The 16,264-nt window shown below is 42.8% G+C and overlaps 1 protein-coding gene across 1 annotated transcript in view; it reads right to left on the bottom strand.

The window, feature by feature from the left end:
- Positions 1-16,264, bottom strand: part of DPF3 (double PHD fingers 3) — a 182,529-nt gene that overhangs the window by 9,386 nt on the left and 156,879 nt on the right. Inside the window, exon 9 of the mRNA XM_079990451.1 lies at positions 2,243-2,355. Coding sequence (XP_079846577.1) covers positions 2,243-2,355 — 113 coding nt within the window. The remainder of the gene's footprint in view (positions 1-2,242; positions 2,356-16,264) is intronic.

The raw sequence follows: 16,264 nt of genomic DNA, 5'->3' as shown, positions 1-16,264 counted from the left end.
CACTTTTCCACAGGCAGGAGTTCTGGACATAGCTGGCATGCATGTTGCAACTTGTATTTCAAATGGGGGGGGTCTCTCATTTTGCTCAGGGCATGGCCTAACAGCAGCATCAACACACACAGAGAGAGGGGGTGGGCTTCTTGTAGCCCTTGCATAAAAAAAGCAAAGTTTCCTTGCTAAAACAAGAGGGACTTGTGTAAGCAGCTTATTTTCTGTTTTTTTTTTATTGTTGTTGCCAGTTATTATCTTGGAAAGATGCTTAAAATCTCCAGTGCCAAGAGAAGCTGCTTGCCAGGTGGAGCAGAACTGCTATGTGGGTCGCTGTTGCTTAACAGGATGAAGGGGGAATGGCAAGGCAATGGGAAGGTTAGTAAAGGCAAAGGGACCCCTGACCGTTAGGTCCAGTCGTGGCCAACTCTGGGGTTGCGGCGCTCATCTCGCTTTATTGACTGAGGGAGCCGGCGTACAGCTTCCGGGTCATGTGGCCAGCATGACTAAGCCGCTTCTGGCAAACCAGAGCAGTGCTACGGAAACACCGTTTACCTTCCCACCGGAGTGGTACCTATTTATCTACTTGCACTTTGACGTGCTTTCAAACTGCTAGCTTGGCAGGAGCAGGGACCGAGCAACGGGAGCTCACTCCGTCACGGGGATTCGAACCGTCGACGTTCTGATCGGCAAGTCCTAGGCTCAGTGGTTTAACCCACAGCGCCACCCGCATCCCTATGGGAAGGTTGGCATGATGCAAATGCACCTGAGGAGTTAATCCAGAGTTCCTCCCGGTGAGTTTGCACTACACCAACCTCTCCACTGCCTCTCTCCTGCCCTTCTCCCTTCCAGTAAGCTAGGACAGTGGCTCTATCCCATCTTTTGAGCCACTTCTGCAGCAGAGACTCAAAAGGCATCCTCAATGCTAATTTTCAGCCATCTCTTGAAGACCCTTTAACACCAACAGGCTGTGCGAATTTTCTCAAGATGAGCCAGTCATTTTTAATGATTAGTCAATATTTTATTTATGGTCTCTTTTGCTTTACAACAACCTCCTTATATTGTTGTGCCCCATCTTGATTTTTATATGAGTGGTCAGGTTTTTTAAAATAAATATATTTTTTTAATTAAGCAACACTAAACAAAACAGCAAATTAGACCAGGTGGGAAATTCAGCAACCTACTTAAGACAAATGACACCAGTGGTATCAGGAGGAGGAGGAAGAAAGGTAAAAAAAAAAAAAATCCATCTTCAGATCTGAGATTTCCAAGCATTTTACTAAAGAGTGCTTACAAAGCTAATGTACATGTAATTGAACTGTGATTCTACCACATTACCTTTGGGACTTTGCATGTTCTCCAATGTCCGCTGCCTGCAGCCAAAACATATTCCAGGTCCTAATACACTGAGGCTTGAACCACCCTTAGCTATCGTAGTTCAAGTCCACACGTATTCAAACCCAGATCAGAAAGGAACATACTCTTATTATAGTGGCCTTATTAAGAGGTGGAGAATCGGTGGCCCTCCACATCTTGCATCATCTCTGACCACTGGCTAAGCTGGATGGGCCTGATGGGAGCTGGAGATTGTCAACATCTGGAAGTCCTTAAGTTCTCTTCCTCTGCCATAAAATGATGGGAGCCTATCACAGGCCTCCATTCCCCTTGCTGTCTGTGCAGAGGGGATGGTGTTTGCATTGGGCCAAATCTTGTGAAACACCCTTCCGCAAGACAGCAGAGATTTCCTCCTAACCTGAGACTGGAAGCCACATCATGTATGTGGTTTCAAGAAAATAGTGCAGGGTGGTCCCTCATTTATGCTGCAGTTGTTTTAATTTACTTGGGATAGGGAAAGGAGCACTAGCAGCACTTCTTCCCTTGGTTGTGCTGTGGGTGTCTGCAGAGTTGGCAAATGCAGAGCTTGCCCCTCCCTTGCTGCAAAGTTCTTTAGTGGCTACATCCTGGGTAGAGCAAATGAGCCTTATGAAGGCCATCTGAACCATCACAGTTTTGTTATCACCTTGATCCATTTGAACCAAGTGTTATCATCTTAAATGATCCTGTGTAACAGTTCAAAACAATGGGGCAGGGAGGAGAGAGAGCATATGCGCGCACCAAAACATTATAGATCATAGAAAAGGCTATCTGCTGCTTGCGGAAAGTGCTGCGATTTAAATGAATGAACGTTACAAATGAACTTGTAGCCTTTAAACTAAGTTGCTAATCTCAATACCGGTAATGAAGATGAACTTACATCATTCTCAGACGTCCCACAGAGGCTGCAGGATTTGCACTCAATGCATTGCCACTGATAGGTTTTGACAGCCTCAGTCATGTTTGCTGTGAACTGCAAGCAGGTTGGGTGACCTGGAGAAATGGGAAATGTCCACCCTTAGTCAGGCGCACCTTGGATTGCTCCTTTAATCAAAGTCATAAAGTTCAGGAACAAAACACACATGGACATGGACCAATCACAACATGGGCTCCAAACTAATGGATATCAAAGAGGAAAGCAGGCATTAACCCTTTTGCTGCCGGGCACAAGAAAAACCAAAGTCATCCCTTCCCGCTTCCCCGTTGGCAAAGCAGTTTTATTCAGAGCTCTTAAAAACATTGTGGGCTTTTTCTTCTTTTTCCTCTTTTACAAAAGCAAGGAGAGTGAGAGGAAGGAACAAATAGCACCTCCCTCTTCCAAATGAATCAATGTGGGCTTTGCCCACCACCTTGCTTGGAGACCAATTTGAAACTTGCGGCTGCAATAGAAATTTGTATTTTTAAGAGCTCTGCACTCCCAAGGTTGGTTCGCACAGAAGAAACCAAACTGCACAGCTAACCTTTCAGGATCAAACAAACAAAAGAAAAACACACCTCCCAATGACCCCCAGAACCAAAAATAACCTACAAAAGGAATAAACGAAGGAAAGCTAGCATAACAGTCACATCTATTGGGGACAGCTGCCGGGACTCTGGCCCCCTTCCCTACATGCGTGTCGATTCCAGCTTTGCAAAACAGCAGGACTACGGTAGCAGGATCAGCAATGGGGGGTTCTGGAGGGGAGGGGGGAAATACAAACAAACAAACAAACCAAAGGTAGGGTCAGTGTTCCTTCTGCAAAACAAGAAAGACAACAGTAGACCACTGAGATAATGACAACAATCACCTTCTCAACCACATCTCCCATCCCTCCAAGGTTTGCCTACACATATGCAATCTTCATCTCTCACAAGCAGTCTTCTACATCCCTGTCTCAGCAACTCACAAGTTTTAACATGCATCCAAAATGCACATGTGCAAAAGTAAGCAAAGGACGTACGTGTGGCTTCATACAGGAAAAGCTTGTCATTTCAAGTATTTGCATGGCTTAAAACTTGCAATCGTTAGCAATTGGGCAGGGGTGGGGACGAAATGACTTTTGATTGGAACAAAATCAATCGGCGTAAGAGCTGTGCTCAAAATGAACGTGGTTACAAGGAGCAGCAACAAGGAGCAGTGAAAATTCCCGAAGAATTGATCCTCCCTCTTGTTGTATTTCTGCACAATGCTGCGGCTAGACAGCATTCACCTTTCTTTTCTTCCAGTCTCTCAAAGGATCTGAAGAACTCCTAGGGGATAATGGCTCAGCTCTGAAGTTATTCGGTCTCAATGTGGCTGGCTGTCATGGGTATTGTCCCTTAGCATTTCCTGCAAAGCACAAGTAGACTCAAGAGGCTCCAAGTTCAAGGATCATGGGCTGGAGGGAGGCTATTTAAGCTTTCACCTTCTTCCATTTTTCTACTCAACTCCCCCCACTGCTTTCCATGGGGAAGGAGACAAAAGGAACCTGTATCTTTTTCCACAGAGGTGGAGAAGCAGCTGCTGGAATGGAAAAGACTGAGCAGGGAGGGAAATGACAGATGGAAAAGAATAGAGCATGTCCTCCTACCCACCATTCCTTTGTTCAGGCTCACTTCCTAAGCATAGCTGTCAAGTGTCCCTTATTTGAAGGGACAGTCCCTTATTCCAGCACCATGTCCCACTGCTGTCCCTTATTGATGGATGTCCCTTAAATGTCCCTTAAATGATGTCCCTTAAATTTCAAAGGAAGCAGCTCCTCTCCCTCCCTCCCTCCCTGCCGGCCAGGGAGGAGGGAGGCTCCAACTGTGTTGCTTGGGTGTGTTGCTCCCCCAATAAGAAGTCTAAGAACGACTGGGGGGTGGAGCTTGCATGCCTTGTGTGTGGCTAGTTAATGCAAGCTGAGGGGTTTTTTGAATGCTGGACGCCATTTTGTTGCATCTTAAGTTGAGGCTGCATAGGCCTTGTGGCACATGTGATTCAGATTCTATTCAGTTGAACCTCTGGTTACAAAGTTGGTTGGACAGTGTTCTCGAAGCTACCCAGCATGAGTTTGACCAGACTGCAGGAGGACAGGAAGACTGGAGTGTCTGGAACAGGTGAGGCTGCAGGTCCCTTATTTTGGCTGCTGGTCCCTTATTTTCAAATCTGTAAGTTGACAGCTATGTTCCTAAGGCTGCTTTTGGTCTTTAAAAAGGTCAAGGGAAACATGAGCACCACTGCATATCACATCTAGTTTAGGCCTCTGAGCAGAGCCACCAAACTCAAAAGACCACGTAACAGCCTCCATTGTAATTTTGTTGTCTCCCCTCCACAAATTCTATTTTCTAAGGTGAGCACATGAGAGCTAGTGAGCAGCCTAGCGAGCAGCCAATTCTAAACAACCATTTGCAAGTATGACCATGCATGTGCTATTTTGGTGGTGCCACCTTGCATTTGTTCCTCTCAAGTCTAGCCATTCAACCAGCCCTCTTCACCTACTTGTTTGGGTATGTTCACTCATCTTGACAGTTCCATGAGGTTTTGAATGTACTTTGCATGTTAGGAGTCCCACTGATTCCTGTGTAAGGTAAAGGTAAAGGGACCCCTGACCATTAGGTCCAGTCGTGACTGATTCTGGGGTTGCAGCGCTCATCTCACTTTATTGGCCGAGTGAGCCGGTGTACAGCTTCCGTGTCATGTGGCCAGCATGACTAAGCCACTTCTGGCGAACCAGAGCAGCGCACGGAAACACCATTTACCTTCCCGCCGGAAGGTACCTATTTATCTACTTGCACTATGAGGTGCTTTCGAACTGCTACATTGGCAGGAGCAAGGACCGAGCAACAGGAGCTCACCCCGTCGCGGGGATTCGAACTGCCGACCTTCTGATCGGCAAGTCCTAGGCTCTGTGGTTTAACCCACAGCACCACCCACGTCCCTGTGATTCCTGTGTATCCATAGCTTATTGTATTGAAAAAAAAACGGTGGACCTGATTGCTAAACCAAACACTGAATGGGAGATCTGTGATTGCATCTCCCTGTATAATTTTCTTTTCCTAAAAGCAGCTGTGATGGAAGGTTGGAATGAGGCAAGGTGTGGAAAAAGTCTTGCCCACTATTCTATGGTACAACACTAATCCAAATACGCCCCCCCCCAGCCCTAAGGCAGAGCTGTCATTAGCCACATACAGGGAAAACATACAAGCATATATGTAAGTTGTAAGCATATATATAGTTGCCTGCATGGTTTCACCTCTGTAACTAATAAGAGATCTGAGAACAGTGATTTGGACCGAAGCCATCATGTGCAGGGGAAGGGTTAAGGCCCCACAACATGTTGCAACTCCAATCCATCTCTTTTCCCCACCCCAGATATTTTGGGAAGAAAAGTAATGTATAATTTGGTGCTTATGAGTTTAACGCAACAATGCAAAACTGCTATGTCACCCGTAGCAGTAGGATATTACACATACTTCGGGGTGTAATTCTGTATATTTTTGTCTATGAAATCAGAGTAGGGTCCCCTGATCAAGCACATGGTGATTAATTGGAAGTCTGCCTGGTGGAACAATTCACTTCTACCAAGCGAAATAAAAAAAAAAAGAGCGGAAAAAGGAAACCCTCACAAAACACAGTAGCACTGAACTAACAACTTGTTATGAATGTTTAAAGGCAGATGTGTGTGTTTGTGTGTGCATGTGTGTTGGAATTTACAACAAGGTTCATAATCATCTGTGAGCCTTGCAACCCATAACTATATGGGGAGACAAGAAATACATGTCTGTTGGTGCTGGTTATTGTTATTGTTATTGTTATTGTTATTGTTACATCATGTGACTGATCTTAAAACAAAGAAAGATGCTTGAGACTTACATGTTACAGTTGTGGGACAGGCAGGGGAGACATTTGAAATGACACTTGGGGGGAGGGCCCCTCCTATCTCAGTGAGGCACTTCCCTTATTATTAGATTCAATTCTCTACCAGCTGTCCAACTATCTAGTACAACAAACAAGAATTTATCTAGTCATTTCAGCTGACTGAGATTTAGGAAGTATGACATCACCGTGAGAAAGGTTTCCTTCTTCAGATTCTTTGTTTGCTTTCCTTGAAATTTTTGAAATGTTTTGCTTAAGAGTCCTAATTGGGGGATGGCCTGGGGATGGATAGAATCACCCTAAAGTTTCCCCAGTCTTGCTCTCCTTTCTGTGCTTTCTGTCCTTTCTCCCTCATTGGCAGGCATCCCATAACAAGAATCCAAAAAATTACTGCCTCGGCCCTCTCTCACCAAAGGCCCATGCACATTCTTTACACAGAATCTCCAGCAAAATGCAAACTCTTCATCACAGTCAACTGTTCTGAAGTAGAACCAGCCCTGAAGTAGAACCATTAGCCATTTCCTAGCTTGCAATCATCTCTGGATCCGTTGGTCATCTCACCATTGCTTTACAGCAGCCCCAGAATTAAAAACAGAGGTTTTTGTGAAGGGATTTCTTTCTAAAAGAATACTGTTAGTCAGGTACATCTGAGAGAAAACAAATGGAAGAAGAGCTTGCTTCCCAACACGCACACATATTTAAAAAGAGCGGTTGTCATTAATTGTGAAACCTTAATGACCAGAAATGCCATTAAGGGCAGGAGCAATTGCTGTATGCAGACATCCAATGACCACTAACGACCTTAACACAGCTCATTTATGCTTCTTCATTAGCGAATTCTCCGCTACAAGATTAATTGTGGCCACATATGCACAGCCACAGCAACCAGACATCTTAAAGCAAATCAATATCCTCTCCAAACAACAACCCTAATGACTTCAGGAAAAAATAATGGGCATTTACTTAAGAAAAATATAATATATCTACTCCTCCCCCTTTTACTAAATGGCTTTCCTTACAACAAAGATGAGGTTGTGCCAACTGGGCCAGGAGGGGAGCTCTAGGACCTAAGACAGCAGTTCCGTCCTCTGATTAGCCTTGCATGACAGCAGCCTGGAGGCAAGTGATTAGGCTAGGTGGACTTCAGGGAGGAAAACTCAAAGAATGTAAAGACAGGATATCACTCCAGGCTGGTATTTTCTTCTCACTGGTACACCCTATATTCAGCATTTGAGTAACTGGAAATTGAGGGCCATTATGGATTTTAATTGGTCAACGGTTGATGGGTCACATCTACAGTAAAGCAGAGCGTGGCCTGATTCACATTTCATACTAAGACAAACCTTGGCTTAACATGAATGAATGTGCAGCCTCCAGAAAGGAGCATGCAGCCACTTTGCTCCTCCCTGGTCCTTTTTGCTGCTACACTGGACTGGCCTGAGCTAAGCCAAGGTTCTCCAAAGCCACACTCATGGAGCCACAAGCTGTAACCAAAAAACAAACCAATATTTGGCTTAAAATAACCTTTGGACCAGGTCTATGTTGGATGGCAAAGCCACTCCCCAGTGGATGGCAATGGGAAGCTCCTATTTCTAATACTATCTTCAAGGCCCAGTTTAGGCTAACCAGCATTCCAAATACAAATCTCAGCATTTACATCCTTGTCCTTCCTAAGCTCAGTTTTGCTGAAAAGCTGTCAATATAACTTAGCTGTGTGCTGCATCTCTGCCCTTTCCTGATCTTGCCCCTCTCCTAGGACAACCTGTAAGACCTTTCATCTAGTTAACTAGGAGCACGTAATCATAGAACAGCTTCCCTAGGATACAAGGTGGCTCTATTTTCCAGTGTAAGCCTTGCAGGTGTGTACACTAAAGTTATGAAAAACCAGTATGTGCAATTTAAGAGTCAACACAATACCATTACCAGCTCAGCCTCCAATGCAATGTCATAGCCAAATAATTAAAGGACAGTACAAAGTCATTACCAAAAGTAGGCCAATTGACTTCCCAGGATTTAATTGTGTTAAAAGTGATAGCTCTCTTCTTGTTTCAGAATTAAAACTCCAGGAAGCAATTCAAGACCTAGGTGTACAACCCACTGAACTCAGCGGGAGTTTATTCTGTGTAAACAACTACAGGATCAAGATACAAATGCTACACCATGAAGCAAGGGAACCTGTAGCCTTCCAGGTTCTGCTGGATAAAAGCTCCCCTCCACCCTAGTCAGCATGGCCAATGGTCAGGGGCGATTGGAGGTGGAGCCCAATAATGTTTGAATAGTACCAGGTTCCTAATGTATATATTCCTGATATATAGTGTTGTTTCTGGAAGACTTGTGCTTTTTTATTATTATTTTTAACAGTCACTGGTCAGACTGTATTATTTTCCTCTGAACTCTCTCTCTTCTACTTGTGGTGGTTTTCTAAACAGAATCCACAAGTACAGGTCCTGATTGCAAGTTTAACCCCAAATTCAAAGAGTTGTGGGTTCCTGAACCATGGGACAGATTTGAAAACTTAATGCTACTCTCTCAGCAGGTCTGCAAGTTGTTCCTGAGGTAAATCATATTTACCCAGTTCAGTGGACAATTGGTCAGTGATTGGTCAAAGTCTAAACACTGTAGTGGGAAGATTTGTTTATCATAGATGACAGCTTCCATTTATAGAATAAGTTATTGGTTTTTTTTTCAATTTATGTGTTGTTGATGCTTACAGTTCACAGGCAGTTAAGCGCACAGAGGTTTGATGAAAAGATAATGAAATTTTCTTCTGGTTACGAGAAATTCCCTGGTTTTCTATTAATAGTGTTAGAAATTACCAGTTATATTATGAAGAGCAGTTATTGGACCTGTTCCTTGCCAGCACCCAGCACCAAACTGATCCTGTGAGGAATGCTCACAACCAGTTATTATTATTATTATTATTATTATTATTATTATTATTATTATTAATTTATACTCCACCTTCTCCCCTGACAGGACACAAAATAGCTTACAGATAAAAACAAGAACCAATAAGAACAGAGAAAAAACAATCATTAAAAACAATTAAACATTGATAGAATTAAAACTATATACATATATACCTATCCCATTGTGTAGCACTTAAATCTGTTTTTTCTGCTGGCCCACTATGGTGTGGGGGAAAGACATTACATATCTGAAGAAAAAAAAGAACAAACTTTTCAAAGGCTTGTTAGTTTCTAAGTTTAAAGTTAGTGGATAATTTATTTTAAATAGATCAAATGTTTAGATTTGCTGTTCTTACATCTCAGATTAAACAGGTGTCTACCACAACACTTACAAAGATACTCACAAATCAAATACATAACTCACTACGGACAGGCATTCCCTATATACTATGCTGCACTATCCTCATATGTCCTATCAATATCTCCATGATCATGGCTACTTAACTATACCATCTGCACATCAATTCCTATTATAAAGTGACATACTAAGCTCTCAGAAGAAAGGGATGTATTGTGAACAAGATTCATTCTTATGCCATTCTTTTTCCATTCATAGTCGCCAAAGTGACCATTAGGCTGAGCTTTAAGTGGCAAGAGGTTAGTTGGAGGTTCTGATTGGTGATCTTTCAGGTTTTAATTATAGTTTATATTTTAAACTCAGGCTTAAAAAGAAACGCATTGTATGTAAATACATTTTGCTGAGTTACTTGTATTATAAATTTTGGCTAGAGCTCAGCAGCCATGGCAAGCTTCCTTTTCACTGAACTGAGAGTCAAAGAGGAAGAAAAACTCAAAAGCAGATGAAGAGTTAAAGGAACAAGGCATCACACCTGGGTTCTTCACTGTGACACCTAGGCAAAGAGAAAGAAGGCTCAAGACAGAGCTAAACTAGAATTCCTCATCACAGCAACCCCTGTAAAATGATGTGTCAGTCCTAGGGGAAAGTAGTTTTGCTATATAGAACTAGAAGACAACATTCTTTAAGACAGAATTTTTCAACCTTTTTGGAGTCCATGGCTCCCTTGACCAACTGCATTCTTTCTGCGGCACCCCTGTGGGGCTCAGGAGCCCAGTTAGGTCATCCCTTGCCTGCAGAGCCGGCAGCCCCTCACCTCTTTTCGAAACCCTCCCTTGTAGAGTGTTCCCTCAGCCTCCGCTCTTCTCCCCTCTCCTTGGGAGTCCTCCAGGCAGTTGCTGGTCTCTGAGCTCTCCCGCCTGCCCCAAAGGAAGATGCCTCCTCATGCTGCCCCACAGGGACCTGGGCAGAGGATTCCCCCAGTCCTAGTGGCCCAATGGAGACGAGCCAAAGGTGAATGTGAGGCCAGCACCTCAGCTTGGGAGGCAGCAGCAGGGCTGCTGCAACAACAGCAGCTGTGGAAGCCTTTGGAAGGCAAAGGCAAGAGAGAGCATCAGAAGAGGGAGAGAAAGAAAGAGGGACAGAGGCCAGTGTTGCCCACGGCACCCCAACCACCATTCAAGGCACCCCAGGGTGCCAAGGCACACTGGCTGAAAACCACTCGAAAAAATCTTCATCCAAGACATCCCTGTTGGAGGGTTTAAACAGCTCAACACTGCTCACAGCTCCATGTCAAAATGCAACCAACTATCAATTTCCGTATCAACCACTGTGATTCCCATTGCAAGATCCCTGTATTCAACAACTATGCACATGAAACTAGGACTCCATGGTAGGAATCTTGGCCATATTTTCACCGCAAAATATGCATTATATAAGGGGAAATGGCTTTGCAAAAATGTGTATATTAGGATAAATTCACATTAAAATGTTGCTGAATTTTCATGGGGACTTCTAAAATAAAAAATAAATGTGATGTGGAAATGTAAAGAACCTGAACTTAAAGAGTGATGAAATGAGAAACTGAGAGAAGTGGAAAGAGAGAAGAGAGAAGATATAAAAACATCTGGCACTACACAGAAGTTTGGAGATAATTCAGTAAAACCAAATCCTCAGGAAAGAATCAAGGGTCCTGAGAAAAATACAGTAGCACAGTTCAGAATTATACCCTTCTTGGAACACTTACAAGACAGAATGCACAAGAAATCACAAAGAGGGAAACAGATCAGTGCAAGAGGAAGAACTTCAGGACAAAATGTAAGGAACAGGGAGGTGCATGTACAAATGTAAACAAAACTTGCATCCATCCAACTTTAATGGCCTAGATCTAGGAAATGCAAAACAGCTAACATATAAGCTGAGTTACACACCCAAGAACTGCCTCACCTTCAATATCCTGGCAAGGAAGAGCCTTTACTAATAATAATATTTTTTTAAAAAATACACCAGGACATCAGACTGCTGCATTAAAGATGCAGGGCTGACACCTGGACCCAAGCATGCAGTAATTATTGATTGGAGCCTTAACCTGAGATCTGTTGATAACATGGCTTCCTTATAATTCTCCTTGTCAGGCTAAATACCTAGTGCATTGCCTCAACTTTTACCAAACTGCCCCTTACTGACATTCCTAGTTGCTAGGCAAAATGCTTGCTCCTTGCCTATGAAATCTGCTGGGGAAGCACTCAAATGACCTTATATTGATGCATCAGCTTGTTAATGCACTAGATAAGGCGCCCAACACTGTTCAATTCCTGGGGGTGAATTAGGTCACTGCGACCTCCAGAAAACACAGATAAAGACACACACACGCGCGCGCACACACACAGAGACACACAGAGTACATATTACAATGAGCAAAGCATTATGGGGAATGAATTGCTAATTGCCAAAGGCAGTTAGACAGCTTAACAATCCCAACAGGGAAGAAATCTGTCTTCATGCAAAGCAAGGGGATTTAATGGCAGGAAGACTGATATGTAAAACTGGAATTTAAGCTTGTCATGTAAGCGCTCTGAAAATAAAGCCTCTTCCAACTTATAAGATACTACAAATCAAAAGTACATAAAATTTAACTTACTCTGGGCAAATCTTTCATGCTGAATGTACCTCTCTGCAAGGGCATTTTGCTATACTGTACTTGACTGCTGGGCTACGGGCAGACAAACAATATGTTGATAGGAAGGAAGAGAGGCTGGGTGAATTACCGCAATGCAAGAGCTACAAGGGGGTGCTCCCTTTGTACCCCCTTTTCACCCATCACGACACCCTCGGCAAACTTCATCAGGGGAATCAATTTCTTCAGGGGCTCAGGAAGTCATCCCTATATGCTGCAGGCTTTTCAGCCTGGCCAGTTCACACACCACAGAACTTTCAATCAACTTGCAAGCTCACTAACCCTTTCAAAATGTGCAGCCAAGCAAAAACGACACGGTCATGGTACGCTCAAAATTCAGGGTAGCAGACTGGCTGTGGTTCTTTCCACCCCCACCCACAATACTTAATAAACAACACCATTTCCCATAAACTACACATGTACCTTTAAACTTCTTATAAAGCTATAATGCAATGCAATAAAGCTTCTCTCTCATCCTTACTGGGTTAGTACAAACAGGCAGCATTGTGTGTGTGCATGATTTGTAGTGCTGCCCAACAGACAGACAGATTTAAGGTAATACTTACAAAGAATGAATCTATGCCCATGTACTGCAATGGCTTCTCTGGCTGATGAATGAAAGAGAAAGTTCCAAATGCATCCTCTATCATTTCACTCTCACCTGGAACTAGCCCAACGACCTTCTGAAACTGAAAGATCACCCAGATACTTAATCTTCTGTCTTTTCAAGTTTTTTTTGAAACACATCATGTTTCGTTATGGTATTTTGCATTGAGTCTACAGATTTTGTACGTACAAGAAACAAAGGGATTTATTGTAGTGGCTTTTCCTATATCGGAAAAAGCTAGCATTGATTCAAATATTTATGTAAAGTTGGGAGGAGGAAGAGGTAAGAAGGAAGGTAACTGGAAGAATGTTCTTCTTAATCCACAAAAGACATATGGCAATTGACAATATGCCTAATTTTATGATTAAATATATCCTGCTTGTAGGGGATACTGTGATTAGTTTTGTATTATTAGATGTTATGTGGACATGGGATGTGCAGATCTTATATGGCTCTTACATTGACGTTTACATTACATTCCTACGTTTATTTAGTGGTTGCTTATGAAATGAGAGAGAGCAGATTCAATACAGTAGAACTGTAGAATCTTAAGAGCAGGAAGGGGACCCATCCAACCCCCTGCCATGCAGGAATCTCAGCTAAAGCATCCATGACAGATGGCCATCCAACCTCTGCTTAAAAACCTCCAAGGAAGGAGGGTCCATCACATCTCGTGGGAGTCTGTTCCACTGCCAAACAGCTCTGTCAGAAAGCTTTTCCGAATGTAAGCAAGTGCATCACATTTTCTATGCACCAGGTCAACAATGTGTCAGTGAGTCATACTGAACTGAAAACACTTGGAATAACGTATATGAAGAGTTCACATAGCACCTCCAGGGGAGGTTGCAGTTCAGGTTGTCTGAACCTATATTTGTTTGTGTAAAGTACCCTTCGCCAGTCTAAGGTCCTCTAGTGGTTTTGGACTCCAACTTCCAGCAGCTTTAGCCAGCAGAGTCAATGGTCAGGGATGATGGAAATGGTAGTCCAAATTGTCTGGAGGGCATCTGGTTGGAGAAGGTTGGTGTAAACATACCTTCAGAATTAGACAGCATATCCTCATTCAATTCAGAGTCATTGAACAATGCTTTGCAGTTATATCTTTTACAAGAGAGAGAATTCTGTAGGTTTACACAAAACATTAAGGGATGCAAAGACCATGTGCTAACACACTTCATAGGAGGATTCTCTACCCATGGGCTCTGAAGAAGCCTGACAACATACAGCTGATCTATTAAATGATAGGAATACATTTGAATGGGTGCCTATAAGCAGGGGGTGGAGATCTTATTTCCAGTTTTCTAGCAGTGTCTTTCTTAGAAAATGGTATATTGTTTACTATCAACTCCAGTACTAAGCAACACACTTCAGAAACATTTTTTACTGTGGCATGTCGTGTTATATTGTGGGGGAAGATTATAATTTCCCAGAATTAGTAAACTGAGAACTAAACTAAGTACAGCAATACACATAACTAGCATGTGCACATGATGATTTAACTGTTTGTGTCATGCAGATACGCACTGTTCAATAGTTCCACCTTTTACATTTAATCCTGCTGACACCTGATGGTAATACTAATGCACTGTTCTAATTCCCATGTCTAATAAAGGCCAAACCAAAATAAGAAGATTCTGTGCTGAGTTCTGCTCAGTTATTTACCTTCAGAGACTATTTCAACCACTTGATGTGAGTTCAATGTTTAAAATTTAACTTCCCATTAAAGAGAATGATCTATTGATTTCCCCCCTTTTCTTTTCAATTAGAACCAATTTAGTTTGCTTCCATTAGAAACAGAACATTAGCAAGATATGGTTATCATGTTTAGTTCTGTACTAGCAGTTGATCCTCAAGATCTGCATTTAGCACAAGCCATTAGCGAATAGATGGCTGGGGCTGCGAAGCTCATCCTGAAGTTCGGAAAACTGTATCAGGACTGATTGCTTCTAATGTTCCTGGTGCTACTATAGAAAAAAGGTTGCAAGCATGCGGTGAATTCCATTTTTATACCAGGCAGAATTGTTATGAAAGAGCAGCTTCTGCTGCATAAAAACGCTTACCTGGAAGAAAGCCCCATTGAACTCAGTGGGTCTTACTTCTAAGTAGATATGAATATGAATCATTTACCGTCTGCAAATAACAATAGGCCCCAGGGAGATTAGACTGGCCTCAACCAAAACCAGGGCCTTTTCAGCCGTGGCCCCAGCCTGGTGGAATGCTCTCTCACAAGAGACCAAGGCCCTGCGAGATTTGACATCCTTCCGCAGGGCCTGCAAGACGGAGCTGTTCCGCTAGGCCTTTGGTCAGGGTTCAGTCTGACTTCTTTTGTCTTTGTATAAGAACAAGCATGAGGGAGGTTTCCCAGCCTGCTCACAGGTCCTTATAATATCAGTGGAAACAGTTGGTCCTGGCGAGTATTAACAGCTTTCAATTTTAACCTGGGGGTTGTCATTTGTCCAGTTTTAACTTTAACTTTAAATTATTTGAATCAATTTTGGATGCATTTTAATCGATTGATTGCTTGTTTTTATGCATATTGTATTATTTATATGATGTTAGCTGCTCTGAGCCAGCAATTTTATTGCTGCACTACCAGGGGTGGGAGTAGGGTTAGGATTGCGTTGTAAACTCTAGTTAACAAAGGATTTCAGGGTGCTGGTACATTTAGACTTTTAAAAATAGTTATCAAATAGGTCTCCCTAAAGGGAATGGGCTGGATGGCAGGATGGGGTGTAGGGAATTTGGCCTCTATAACAGACCTCGAGGTCTAGTCACTGAACTTGCTACCGAGAAACGAATAATGTATAAGCAGGTCTTATTAGAGTTGAGGAAAGAAGTTTTCAGGTTGCTACATGTCCTGAAATACTTGGCATAGTTCTGATGGCACATTCGAGGGGGGGACTACTCAACCCAGTTCACCAGATATATCATCTACAAAGGGACCATTGAAAAGATGTGCTGATTAAAGTACAGTGGTACCTCAGGTTATGTACTTAATTCGTTCCGGAGGTCCATTCTTAACCTGAAACTGTTCTTAACCTGAGGTACCACTTTAGCTAATGGGGCCTCCTGCTGCCGCCGCGCCACTGGAGCACGATTTCTGTTCTCATCCTGAAGCAAAGTTCTTAACCCGAGGTAATATTTCTGGGTTAGTGGAGTCTGTAACCTGAAGCGCATGTAACCTGAAGCGTATGTAACCTGAGGTACCACGGTACAGTTCACCCCATCTGTCCTATTAATGTTGACATAGCAGTGACAGAGTGAAAAACAGCACCATTTCACCAAACTGTACTTTAAAGTATTACCAAAAGCACTGATGAGAACACTGGTTTTGAACTGGAACTATAATAATCGCCTCTACAACAAAACACAAAAAATTTCTGTAGCTAAATCTCAACTCTACAGGCAGAACTCTGCTAGGCAGAACTATCAGACAAGGACTAACACCTGTGAATAATTTCCAAAGTTTTGCATCTCTTACATCAAGCAATGGCTTACAAAAGGCTGTTTCAAACTGTTGTTCATTTTTCAGTACTTACAA

This window comes from Podarcis cretensis (assembly GCF_951804945.1).
Source record: "Podarcis cretensis genome assembly, chromosome: 1".
Taxonomy (NCBI): Eukaryota; Metazoa; Chordata; class Lepidosauria; order Squamata; family Lacertidae; genus Podarcis; species Podarcis cretensis.
This window is presented reverse-complemented; position numbering and strand designations above follow the sequence as displayed.